Source organism: Mauremys mutica, chromosome 14 (genome assembly GCF_020497125.1).
Source record: "Mauremys mutica isolate MM-2020 ecotype Southern chromosome 14, ASM2049712v1, whole genome shotgun sequence".
NCBI lineage: Eukaryota > Metazoa > Chordata > Testudines > Geoemydidae > Mauremys > Mauremys mutica.
The window spans coordinates 28,482,186-28,496,483 of record NC_059085.1 but is presented as its reverse complement, the minus strand read 5'-3'; the positions used below and the strand labels follow the sequence as shown (position 1 = coordinate 28,496,483).

General features: G+C 39.7%; 1 protein-coding gene across 3 annotated transcripts in view; it reads left to right on the top strand.

Annotated features, from left to right (window-relative positions):
* The window catches only part of LOC123349356 (transcription initiation factor TFIID subunit 4-like), a 202,600-nt gene that overhangs the window by 57,679 nt on the left and 130,623 nt on the right, over nucleotides 1-14,298 (top strand). For all 3 annotated transcript variants that reach the window (XM_044987325.1, XM_044987324.1, XM_044987323.1), the window contains one exon: nucleotides 2,689-2,858. In XM_044987325.1, coding sequence (XP_044843260.1) covers nucleotides 2,689-2,858 — 170 coding nt within the window. The remainder of the gene's footprint in view (nucleotides 1-2,688; nucleotides 2,859-14,298) is intronic.

The following is a 14,298-nucleotide window of genomic DNA, read 5'->3' as shown; positions in this document are numbered from 1 at the left end:
CTTGATCTATGCACTCTAGTGTCAGCCCCCACCCATGCACATCTTACTTCATTATCCCCCTGCTTGTGTACAGAGGCATCAAGCCAAATGGAATCACATACACTCAGAAGGCAATTCTGTTGTATGTGTTGCCGTCATATAACCTGCCGTTATATGCAGTTCAGTGAGACAAATATAGTCTGATGGTGGATTCCTGGCCAAAGACTTAACTGCAGTCCAGTGGCAAAGAAATGAGCTGCTAGTTTCAGTTCATTTCTCGGTGGGGAAGTGTGCACATCAGTCCTCTCACCTTTTATATTTGACTGTTTCAGAAGAGAAGACAAAGATCAAGTGTGAATGGTAAAGTGTGTCCACCAGAGCAGGGTTAAAGAACACTGACCGAGCATAGAGTTTGTGGAACATTACTCTGCTGTTACTCAGGCCATATCTGTTTTGAGGGTAAATGGGATTTTTTCAGTCGTTAGTGCTCGTGAAAGGTACAAGATACCCTAAGTTCAATAAAGTGAAGTAAAAGATTTTTTTTAAAATGAATTACTGTACTTTGTGAGGTTTATTTGACTGTATTATTAAGACTGGTATCTTTAGACTTTTTCACCTGCAAAATTCACATGTAGATTTTACTTTTTTCCAGTAAATTGTACATTTTTAAACTTCAGAATTTTGAGTTTTGCTGTTACAGTATCTTCAAAAGCTACCATCCAGAAAGAATGTTAATCAGGGGCTCTATGTTAGGACTCAAATAATGTAAAAAAATAGATTTTTACTTATTGTTAAAGCATAGTAAGGTAAATAGTTCAGTTCCTGCTTACTATTGTGAGGCAGATGGAAGGAGAAACATGGATAGAACACTAAAGAAAGAAGAAATGAGCATTCCCAAAGGTTAATGGGAAAGGATGTTCCTTACAATTATGTTTTGTCTTGAAAATTCTGCCAATTATTGAGTGATAAATGTTAAAGCTATGGTAATCATACAAAATAGCATTTGTAGAGGGCAATATTAAAACCATTGCACAGTTTACTTTGGTGTTAATGTTCAATTAAATTTCAGTACATGACTAATCAAGACACACAACAAACATTTCAGTCAAATATAGTAATACCTCTAACTTACCTTTTTATATAAATGTAATGTTCCTTATCTATTTATACATATATTTTTTTCAAACCTTGCAGTTGTTTTCACTATCCAGTTTAAAAATTCCAGTTGTCTGAATAGAGAGTCAGTCTCAGGGTTTTTAAGTCATTACCAGTAAAACTTTTTTGGCTTCTTAAGGTTCAAGAACAAAATTTGTTTGCCTGTATGTCATACTATGAACTTTTGTTGGAAATGGAGAATACTTCCTCTATTTTTCTGTTAGAATGAATGTTTGATGGAGGTGAAACTGCCTCTCAGAGACCAAATGCTGGAATCACAGGCTGAAAATATGAAAATGTTAAAGGTACTTGTAGCTTTCCAAAATTTTCTATACAGATGTGTATACCATGGGTCCTGGTTGAAGTGAATGTGATGACATTGGCTGTATGTCTGTGTAGAAGTTGACATAATGTAAGTTTTGCTGCAAGATGCTTGCAAAATCCCATGTTTATCATAATCGTTTGGGAACACACCGATAACGGTGTCAGCATTTATTGTGTTTGCATTTCGCTTGTTAGAGACTCCGTGGGCTTGTTCTACATATACATGGTGTTGTACAGAGTGTAAATGCAATAGTTCAGAGCCATTTCTGTAAGAATGACTCTAGGTCTTTTTCTTCCTCACTGCATTCCAGATTGTTATTAGTATCCTGTATGGCATCTTTGTAAGTTAGTGCTTTGTTTTCATTAACTACACAACCAGGTAAGCTTAAACAGCTTTGTAGTATAGTCAGCACCTTTGTTTTAGCTCTAATCGGAGATTTGGGCCTCTAGCCTATTTGTTCTAGATTCACTTACTCTCCATACCAGTTTTTCTAACCATGTGTTCATGTTTGTGATTATCTTCACATGGTCCAATATTCAGCTAAGCTCATATGGCTTGGCCAGAAATGGATCTTCAGCCTCATGTGATCTTGTTTAGCTTCTCTGAAGTGGTGCCAGTTCTATCACAGGCATTAAGGTTTTTACACTAAAAATTTTGGTGTGTGGTTTGTTTCCTTTTTTTTCTTCAGCATTTTTGAGAGATTTGTTGTTCTCAATTGTAGTTTTAATAAGGGTATCTCTTGAAATAATACAGTGTTTTGGTTTCAGTGTCTGTGGGTTTTTTGTTTTATTACTGTTGTTGATTGACCCCCTACTTCCAAGCCATCAGTGTACGGGGGGAAAGTGAGTGCCTTGTGGTCTGTGGTCACTACTAACCTTTGTCAGCTGGCCACATAGCTGTCATTGCTATCGCGTTTCTCATCAACTTCCGGTCAAAGGAAAGGTGCCCATGTAGAATTGTGGGTGTTTCTGTCCATGCTGCACACACCAGATTTTTTTTTGCAGATTTCCTGATGTTGAGTGGTCAAAGAGATATGTTCCATTAAGTTGTTTCTGAGTCTTGGGTATTCCATGATAAGGTAGAGCCAGGTGGCTGTGCCAATAAACTGGCCCCGCTTCTTTCTTCTGAACAGGAGCATTGCATGATTATTCCCTTTAAGGGAGGCAGTTAATTTATAAAAGTTACTGTATCGCATGCAAAATTATCTTTTGTTTATGCTTTTGTTATAGAGATGACGATGACATCAATGATGTTGCCTCTATGGCTGGAGTTAACCTTAATGAAGAGAGTGCCCGAATTATGGCAACCAACTCCGACTTGGTTGGAACCCAGATACAGTCTTGTAAAGATGAACCCTTTCTTGCTGCTATCCCTTTACATAAACGAATACTAGAAATGGGTGAGAAGCATGTCATTTGCTTTCGGTAGTATTGCCTTTGGAAGCTGTTCAGGTTTAGTCAGTGTCACAATACACGGTAGCATCCAGCATTGATATAATTAAGGTTCTATAAGCATTTTTCATTACAAAAGTATTTTGGCTGTGTCAAACTGTATCAAAATGACACTTCGGTATTATAATCTACTTGAGGATCTCCAAACTCTTTGCAGACATTAAGGAAATAAACCTCCCATTGTCCCTGTGAAGTGGGGAAGCATTATTATTATTCAGATGTTGCACATGACCAAGATGAGGCACAGAGAGGTAAAGTGACTTGCCCTAGATCACAGCCGATGTCTAAGAATGAGTCAAGAATAGAATCCAGATCTCCTACTTTCCACTCCCTATGGTTTGCAGAAGACAAGTTGTTTGCCTGGATGTATTTTTTTCATACAAAAAAGATTTAAAATGCATTAATCCTATTTTTAACGTCTATAACTATTTTAAAATTTTTTGGTTGTTTTATTTGCTATGGTATGGATAGAAATAGATTATCTTTTTATTGACAGTTGGGCCTGAATGTTACCAGTTCTTTTCAGAATTAAAAAAATATTAAAAAGTAAACACTCAATTAGTGACATTTAAAAAGTAGCAAGTAATTATGCTCAGTATTTATTTTATGCTACTCTGAACTAGGTTAAATGTGGTGGCCACATAAGATCTAAAAATGTCAGGAAAACAAAATTTTATTTTGACTTAAGATAAAATTTTAAAAGCCTCCCAGGTCCCATTTTTAAATGTGATTTAGGATCTTAAATACCATTGACATTCAATGAGACTTGGGTTCTTCAATGCCCAGGTCACCTTTGAAAGTGGGATTTAGGCTCTTACGTTACTTAGGTGACTTTGGAATTTTTACCTGTAGTCTCATATTTCTTAAATTCAGCGTAAATGTATGGAAACCCTTTTACACTCTGACAGGCCCTCATCTTACAAAGACATATTCATGTGCTTTGCTTTACACACTGTAAGTAGTCCCTTTGCAGTACTGGGGCTGTAGCGAGGAACTAAATGGCATGTAAGTTCACAATTATCTTATTCCAGTGCTCTGATGATGATGTCATCATATGAAGTTACTATAAGAAACTAGTAGTGCAAATTTTTGGGAATCTGGTGGTTGCTGTATGAGATTATGAAGTCCACAAGCTTTTAGTGCAAGTCTTTGGAAGCACCATTGTGAGGCCTGCTGTAATTGTACTGTATACTGGTGCAACAAAACAAAAAGCAAAGAAAATTAGACCTAATAACTGAAAAGTCACTAATAAAGTTGCCATGCAAGCCTTAATTAATTCTTCTGGGTATAACAATTGCAGCCCAACATGGAGTTGTAATTTGAAGTGTCGGGCTTAGAAGACTCTGTACATACTTTAAGCGCCACAGAACACAGCACACTTCACCATTTGCCTTTTGGGGTTTGCTCCTCAGAGAAGCAAATCCCCGTGGCTGTTTTTTGAAACTTTATTGGCTTTGATAATTGAAAATGAAACTTTCAAAGCTTTTAAAAGCAGCTGCAGGGATTTGCTTCTCAAAAGCAGTGAATCCAAGAGAGTGGTCGCTCCTAGTGAGCTCTTGCTGCTGTTTCTAGAGCTTTATTTTGGCTTTATATAAAGTCTTTTGTAGTTTTGAAAGTGGCTTTGGGGTTCACTAGTGGCTACTATTTAGTATCCATGGCTCTTGAGGAGAGAATTCCTGCAGCTGAGTTTGAAGCTTTAAAAGCTTTGTTTTCACTGTGTGTGGCCAGATTTTGTTGCTCTCACAGGACCACACAAAATTCAGTAGTTTGTGCTACGGGGCACTTAAAATAATGGGATTGTATGAGTATCACAAAATCAGTCTGACCATGTGTTGGTATGCCTAGGCACACAAGGACTAAACAAAGGAGACTGTCACATTCTTAGACACACTAGGAAAAGAAAAGTCTCAGATAATTGGATCCACTATTGTCTTATGGTTTTGTATTATGCCTATTGACAAACAAGGTAAAATACACTTTTTTCTTACATTAATGTATCTGAATATGGCTTAAAATTGGGAAGTTTTTTCTATCTTGAAAGCATTTCATATTTAATAATCACTTTAGTATTTAGGGCACCTTTCTAATGTTCCAGTAAAAGAAAGAACTGTGGTATGTACAGTATCAGGACACTGCTATTCACTCCCTGTCTCAGAAGCTGGTTCTTTCAAGTTTTCTGTAATATTAATCCCCTGCTCTCTCATCTCTGAGCAAGAGCTCTGTAGAGAAACTCAGTAGTGTTCCCCAAAGGCTGTTTCAGAGATTATGCTTCCATTCACTAGAGTCAGAATATAAACTGCTAAAGTGAGAGCAGATGCTATGCAGTCTTTGGCAGTTACCACCAGCCAAATGCCTCAAAGTTATAGTAAAAGAGATTTCTTCTTAAAATATTGTACATTCTTATCTCTACAGTAACTTGGCAGCATTATAGTCCATAGTTTATTTTAAATATAAATATTATCGATCCTTCTAAATATAAGAAATAGCTGAAAGATGCATTAATACAAAGACACTACTTCATTGCCTAAATTACTTCCTTCTCTATGTGCCTTTGAGTCTTGTCATCTTTGACTAGCAATCGTTGCCATTTGTTCATCTATGAAGGCAAGGATTTTGATTGATTCAACCTCTGTCTTGATTCAAAATCAAGAATGAATGTTTTTGCACCGGGCAATGTATTTTGTCACCGCTCTACCCAGGATCATAAAGCTTAAAACCTGATTCTTCTGCATGGCAGTACAACACAATGGCACACACAACAGTCTGCCTCCTCTTTTTTGAAAGGCTACAATTTCTCTTGTGCTTGCTGGTGCTGTATGTTTCAATTTGGCAGATCCTTATGCTTGGTCCATTAGCACACCTGGGTAGTGTTGCCTTGATGAGCCGAGAAAATTTGATTAGCCCCATTCCATGGCTGCACTTTCCCAATAAATAATAGTGATAGTTCCTAGTTTTCATTTGGGAGAAAACACAGACAAATAAAGTTGGATCATTTGTGCTTGGTTTTTTTTTTTTCTTCCATTTTTAGTTGTTCTTTGACTATTTTTTTGGTGGATAGGGACTATCTCTTAGCTTTATTAGCTTTTAAACAGTAGCTGTTACGTGGACATTCTTTGAATTGAGTTTCCATTGTGCAATAAACTGGCAGCACCACAATATACATAATGTGTCACAGCTCCTAAGAGGATTATTGTAAGAGTGAGTTTATTCTTTTTGCTTAGTAGCAGTTTTGGTAAAACTAGAATCCCCTTGATTCATCTTATGTATAATTGCTGCTTGATTATGAGGCATATAAAAATTAGGCTGCAGTTTATTTTATATTGCATTTAAATGAAAGGTAACAGGACTCAAGTAAAGAGTGAAACAAAAGAAGAATTTGTTTATATACATTGACAACTAAAACTAAGAAAAAGGGAAAAGGTACAAGAAGAGAAAGAAGCAAAGAACATCCACAATCACTGTTAATACATAGTAACAAAATAAGAACTGCATACACAGTAGGAAGCATGAAAGGTAAATGAGAAGTCATACAAAATATATGACCATAACAATGTCTAAACAACAGAGGCGTTAACCTTACTCTTTGCACAACTGTAGTGGGCCTTCAAGGAAACTTGAAGGATTGTAAAAGCTGTACATGGGGGGAAAAGCCTGGTGAGGCAACTAGTCCATTTTCTTGCCAATGCAGGATCGTTCGCCGTTGTTCATTTTGTAGTGTGTCATGTGGCCTAATGATAAATATTGTTAGTAATTGGTTCCCATCACCTACTGTTTTTGGGTGGAACCATCTCATTTTCTATGGAAATCCTGATAGTCATCCTAAATTTTCCTTTTCTTAACATTACCCCATTAAATGGGACAATGGGATAGAACTCTAGTCCCCTCCCTTTCTCACACACCTTCTTTCTTGGAAAACTATTTAGGAGAATATCCCTGTACCTGTCTCTGTAGAAATGATGAGCCCTAGAACTTTATTTGGCCTTCAAAAAGCCCTCTTTTGGGGTTCCAGGTCACCAAAATGCAATCTCCTGATAATCTTAGGATTTGTAAGAAAACACAAATTCCCACAGCTCAGTCTTGACTCCACCTGACTTCCCTTTCTATTTACAACCCAACCAAATGACACCACAGTCTATATCTTGCTCTTACTTTGAGGTTAGAGTGACATGGCCATGTAATAACTCAGTTACAGCAAAAATAATGAAACATAAGCCTGAAATACTGTTCTTTGGCTTATGCTATTCCTTGCTTTCTCTCGGTATAGGGCAGTTGGCTAATCAGAACCATTCAAAGTGTGAAGTACTTAAAAATATGTATATATTTGGTTATAGGTGGAGATGGAAGTAAAATCTACTATCAGCCATATCTAACTCAGAGTAACTATCCATTTTATTTCAATATTTATTAAAGATAATGATAGCTTTTCATTTGTAGGAAGAGTCATGAATAATTGTTTTCATCCCCCATTCATTCAAAGTTATTGTTAATTTTGAGTTATGAAATTAATTTTTCTTAAAGATTTGTCTGTTGATCAATGATCAAATATTTATATCTCCTTGTAGTCAGAGACTGTTTTATGCAAAGAAAACTCTTACTTGACAAGACACAATGTGCCTAATTTTTCCTATTAATATGAGTATTGTAGCACCTTTCTTATTCTAAATAAATCTCTTGGCAGGGAAACATATCCTTCAAGAAATCTGAAAATGCATCTCTTTAATGTGTCCAAGTTCTAATGGCCTAGATAGTAGGAGGCCGAAGGTTATTCCTAAACATAGTGTCTGCAGGGCAGCTCTGTATGATACTTTGAAAGCCATTGTTTGTCAATGTTAAAATTGCAAGGATTAGGTTCAACATAATTTAGATATACCCTGTTCTTACTCTTCTTGTACTCTTCTCTAACGCCTGGTCTACACTACGATTTTAGGTCGAATTTAGCAACCTTACCTTGATTTAAGCCTGGACCCGTCCACGTGACGAAGCCCTTTTTTTCAACTTACAGGGCTCTTTAAATCGTTTTCTTTATTCCACCTCCGACGAGGGGATTAGTGCTGAAATCGGCCTTGCCGGGTCGAATTTGGGGTAGTGTGGATGCAATTCGACGGTATTGGCCTCCAGGAGCTATCCCAGAGTGCTCCATTGTGACCGCTCTGGACAGCGCTCTCAACTCAGATGCACTGGCCAGGTAGACAGGAAAAGGCCCGTGAACTTTTGAATTTCATTTCCTGCTTGGCCAGCCTGGCGAGCTGATCAGCACAGGTGACCATGCAGAGCTCATCAGCATGATGTGCACATTGCTGGGGCATATTGCCCGGCCCGTACTTTGTGAGAAGTCTATGTCCATGTCTATGTCCTCATCACTCTCGTCACCGCACTGCCATCGCCTCCTCGCCTGGTTTTGCTTTTGCAGCTTCTGGTTCTGTGCTGAAAAATGGCGCGAAACAATTGTCTGCCATTGCTCTGACGGAGGGAGGGGCGACCGATGACATGGCTTACAGGGAATTAAAATCAACAAAAGGGGTGGCTTTGCATCAAGGAGAAACACAAACAACTGTCACACAGAATGGCCCCCTAAAGGATTGAACACAAAACCCTGGGTTTAGCAGGCCGTTGATTTCACAAAACAAATCGGGTCAATTTCTTGTTTTGATCCATCTATCTTTTACATCTTAGGCTGGCAGCAGACAGTGCAGTATGACTGCAAGCCATCGTCATCTCTTGGGCACTCGGCAGAAGATGGGAATGACCTGGCTGAGTCACTCCCATGTCTGCCCAGTCGCCCCTGACAGATCTCACCGAGGTCGGCTAAAAGAGCAGCCAGGAATATGATGATGATGGCTACCAATCGTAATGCACCGTCTGCTGCCAAATGGCGCTGAGCTGCTGCTGTGTAGCAATGCAGTCCCACGTCTGCCAGCACCCAGGAGATGTACGGTGACGGTGAGCTGAGCGGGCTCCATGCTTGCCATGGTATGGCGTCTGCTCAGGTAACCCAGGAAAAAAGGCGCAAAACGATTGTCTGCTGTTGCTTTCACGGAGGGAGGGAGGGAGGAAGAGGGGGGCCTGACGACATGTACCAGAACCACCCACGACACTGTTTTTGCCCCATCAGGCATTGGGATCTCAACCCAGAATTCCAATAGGCAGCGGAGACTGTGGGATAGCTACCCACAGCTACCAACAGTTCAACGCTCCGGAAGTCGACGCTAGCCTTGATACTGTGGACACAGTCTACCGACGTAATGCACTTAGAGCATTTGTGTGTGGACACGCACAATCAACTGTATAAAACGGTTTCTAAAAAAAGACTTCTGTAAATTTGACCTAATTTCGTAGTGTAGACTTATCCTAAGTTCTGTTTGCCAGAATATTAACTGTTCTTCTGCCTAAATGAGTATTCTTCATAAACACATTCTTGGTTCTTGTGCCTGCTGCATGAATGCATGATACAACACACAGAAAGAAAAATCTTAGAACTAAAAGCTTCTCTAGGACTCTACATTCTGGAGGCACACAGTAATGGCATCATAGAGTAAAACAGCTGTGTGTATGTGTGTGTGTTTTAAACAAATAATCTGAATGCTCTAGAGGGCATTTGATATTATGTTAGAACTGCCTAGAAAATCTGCTTGGCCTTGTTCCATGAAGAGCATTCCAATAGGTTTTAGAGCCTTCTGTCTTGTTTTCTCTGAGCATTTGTTATTAGTTTAATAAATAATAAATATAGGCATTTTGTCATCACTGTTTTGTCTGCCTGTTTATCAACAGTTACATTTGTGTTTGAATAGGATACTTGTACTACTGATGATGCTCTTTTAGATAAGGAACAGTGCTAATGTAAAAGTATACTTATGTCTGTGTTTGGTTTACTGTTAATGGCTTTTATATCTGGTTAGATTATAGTTGTTGGTGTTCTCATGTTTTAAGCCATGTGATTGCCCATCAGATAACTAGGCATATTACTTTTTGCTTCCGCTTTCCTCCATCACACTGAAAAGATTTTGTTGTTTTCACCATTGGACTTTTTTATTCTTGAACTGATTTGCCTTCAAACTGAAATGTTCCTTTCCATATCAGTTTATCTACCAGCATCTTTCTGTCATGACCTTCTCCCCCCCCCCCGCATATCTGTGGAAATTACCCTTGACTGTTTTGGAGGTAGTTTTAACATTTGCATAATGTGCCTATGAAATGTTAGTCCTCCTGAAGTATAGCCTTGTGGAGTCATGTATTGTCCTAACAACATGGGCAGTCCTGATCCCATGAGTGAAATTCTCTGATTCCAGCTGCCTCTTTTAAGCAAGAGGTTTTGTATTAGGTATCGTATCATTTAATTTGAAAGATTGTTTGCATGCCAAGTCTGTGAACCTTTTCCAGCTCCCAGAAAGGATCCTTAATATATCATTTGTAGAGACATAACATAGACTGCGGTGGGTGTATATATGAATTTAGCGTTTGAAATGTCTGTAGTTTCATATCACTGTTAGGGAATGCACAGATCTGTCAGTCGAAGTAAAAGGGTAATTATCTCATTGAGTTAATTTGATTTAAAAATTTTCAGATTAGAAAATTTGCCATAATTCTTTAACATGCATGCCCAGATCTTCAAAGCTAGTGTGTTGAGAGAGGAAAAGAAAATGTGTTTATTGTGCCTGTTTTATAGAGACTTCATTTTGTTTTATTTTGCATCTGATAATGTCAAACATTTTAGGGCAACCAAATTTTGTTAAATGGTGACCTATAACTATTTCCTTGAAAAAAGAAAAAATGTTCTAATCTTATTTAGCAATGCTGCTAATACTAAGCATAATTAGTAGGCATTTCAACAAACTATTAAATTTTATTCTATTTTCTTTAATAGATCCACGATTAGACTTCCTGTTCTACAAGACGTCCCAATATGCATGGGACTGGTGACATCAGTACCACTAGAGAGCCTGGAGTTTGCCTTTCTATAAAAGTAAGACAGCTTTTTGTTCAATATTTTTTGTGTATTTCTAAGGTTTTCTTTTTATTGTTATTGGTTTTTCTGTGCAACAGCACAGCATAGCTTCTGTTATGCTTTCAGCAGTGCTACTTGCACATTATACGGCTAACTTACATACCAGTATTGATGTTCTTCCACCAAAATGTAGTCCCTCAAAAATAAGCTGAAATTTAGATTTGTTCAGAACATCAGTATTTATAAATAAAATGCAGCGGGTCTCTACAGTCATAAAATTACTATTTTTTGGTGGGATTTTATTGTAATAGAACTGGCCATACTACTTGGTCCCCAAAACACACAGAGAATCCAAGTACTGTCTTTAGCATAGTACCATGCTTTTGTTTTATGAATCCCATGTAATGGTCTTCCTTAAAGATCCTGCTATCTCTGGAGGATGGTTCTAGCCTTCATGGCTTTCCACAACACCACCTGCTGCCTCAAAATAAGGGTTTGCCTGTGAATGGCTTGAAGTTATTGATATTTGCAAAGGAGGGTCGAGCTGGGAGCAGTATTCCCCGAAGATTCATCCTGTAGCAGAGTCTGGTGGTACTCTCCACCTCTTATATAGCTTGTCAGTATAAAGATAGGATGTAAAATAGGAACAATAAAAAGAAAACCTCAGAGAACCATTCAATATTGCAATAAAGCTGACTTGCATTATCCCCATAGGCAGACTCCATGCTCTAGTGGTGGTACTAACATCACCAACCCTCAAAACATGCTGGGACATCTTTGTGGAGGGGGAAGTCATTGGTCAATGAGCCGCAACATCAAGGATCTTTAAAGGAAAAAAGGGAAAGGTAATACAGTTTCTAAAATGTGTTAAGTGACTGCTAATGTTTATTTAGCAATTCTGCTGATCAAACTAACCTCGCAATGTTTTTCCAGAAAGCATTGTAGTTCGTCTTAAAAACTTCTCCACAGTCTTTCTCCCTCTTAGAATCATCTGACTTGAGGTTTTCATGCTGCACTCGTGGGAATGTAAAAATGTTATTTCTTTTAAAATACCGTTACATTTGTTAGACCACTATATATCGTGCTTCTGCTGCTTTCAGAAACCAGATTAAACTGGGGTTCTTTGACAAATTTTTCAGTGGTCATAATGAAGAGTTTATTGGTTTGCCAAGTTTTTCTCCAATATTAGACATGCACCACAGATGGCTGTAGTTTGAGAAGTTAGCATCATTGTCCCTAGATAGGCTGTGCCTTTCAAGATCATTTTGCAGTCCTCCCAGTGCACCCATTTCAAATGACAGGCCTGTGCCTCCACTTCCCTTTGGGTTGGGATCCTGTAATCCAACCACCCTTTGACTGGGTCTCTGGGATATTCTATGTTGCCAGTCTTGGTACCTTCCAGGCTTAACTGGCTTAGCACCTGGAAGGGTTTCCCTTTGGGAGCCTTTAATAGTATACAGTGACACATGTAGTTTCTTCAAAACAAAGTATGATTTGTTTGCCAAAAGGTGCACAACAATCAGAAATTGATGTAAAATGAGGCCTATGTACATACTGTCTTACTTATGCTTGGCATTCCCTTCAAGCCAAGACTTGACTTAGACTTGCTGTCCCCCATTCTCTAGGGAACCAGGTTACAGCCTACTTGCTGCAGACCCTGACTTTCGATCAATCTGGGTGACTTCTGCATCTGGGTCAGCACTCACTGACACTCCATGGTCACCTATCTCAATTCACTCAATCCCCCGGCCCTTCCCTTTTTAGGCTCAGGGTCCTATAATAGTTTAGTATCCTACTTTAAGCCCAGGATTAGCAAACCATTTTAACCTGGATAGAGACAGTAGTGGAGATTCCACAATTAACAGTTTTCCCATTGTTTTGATTTTCCTGCTTGTCCCTCTAATGGCCTCTTTTATCTAACTCCATAGCAAGTGAGCCATCGTAAACACACAAAGGAATCTCTTCTCTTTGGTGACATCTGTATGAAATTACTTAACAGAAATCTTAATAAAAACAAGATTTATTAAAAAGAGAGAAAATGAATTTAAGAGAACTATTTCTTCAGCACATCTAGATTTACACTTCTCTTTAAGCTATTTGAGACAGGGCTTTATCAGTTTAGTTACAGAGGAGAGAAAAAAGCAAACTGGTCAGACTGGCAGCCTCTTTTGCTCTCCAGATACCAGGTCTTTTTTTGTCCCCCATAGACATGCTTATTAGATCCTTGCATCTCAATCAGCTTACTTACCTAGATAAGCCTCCCCAGTTCCTTGCAATGTTGTTGTAGCCACGTTGGTCCCCGCATATGAGCGAGGCAAGGTAGATGAGGTAATATCTTTCATTGGACCAACTTCCGTTGATGGAATTGACATGCTTTCGAGCTTCACAGAGCTTTTCCTCAGGTCTGGAGATGGTAACCAGAGTATCTAGGGTAACCAGACGTCCCGAGGGACTGTCCCGATGTTTACTTGTTTGTCCCGCGTCCCGACTGATGTTCGGTTGGGACGCAAATTGTCCCAATATTTTGCCCTCTGGCGCACAGGCAGAGGGGGCTCGTGCCCCCCTGCCCCAACTCCACCCCGGCCCTGCCCCGACTCCACCCCTTCCTCCCCTATTGGATCCCTCCCCAAATTCCCTGCCCCCTCACTGCCCTATTGGATCCCTCCCCAAATCCCCACCCTGGCCCCGCCTCTTCCCCAAGCACGCCACATTCCTCCTCCTCACCCCACCCACCCAGGCTTGCGCTAATCAGCTGTATGGCGGCGCAAGCACTGGAGGGAGGGGGGAGAAACAGGATGCGGCAGCCAGCTCAGGGGAGGTGGAGGCAGACCGAAGGTGAGCTGGGGTGGGGTGTGGAGCTGCCGATGGGTGCTCAGCCCCCACCAATTTCCTATAGTCCGACGGCTCTTGTTTTTGTTTTTTCCTCCGCCACCGGCTCTTGGGGTGTGTGTTTTTTTTGTTTTTTTGTTTTTTGTTGCTCTGACAGCACCCCTCGGGCCCCCCCCACATCCCGATATTTCATGTCTCTCATCTGGTCACCCTAAGAGTATCTGACCTAATTACAAGGTGTTGGGACAGATTAAGAACACCTTATGTTAACAGTCTGGTCTTTCCCTAATTCATGCCATAGTCCCTGCTCTCCAAACCAGTTTTGTCTATTTATCTAGGCACACAATAGTGTTTGGGAACTGGCTGTGTTCTGCAGGAGATGGACCATTGAGCTTAATATAATACAGCCATACAATACATTCTGGGGGGCTTTCTCTCTTTCTAATACCATAAAGTCTAAGGGAGAGCAAGAGGAAGATTGAGGGGAGTGGAAGAGGGAATTCTATGAAAGAAGGAGTTGAACCTTGAAGGACTACTAGTACATTTTGAATGGTTAGCACTGCAGTGGGGCTGGCAGAGTGCTCTCTGCAGTTGTCTGACCTTTGCGTAGGGGTCAA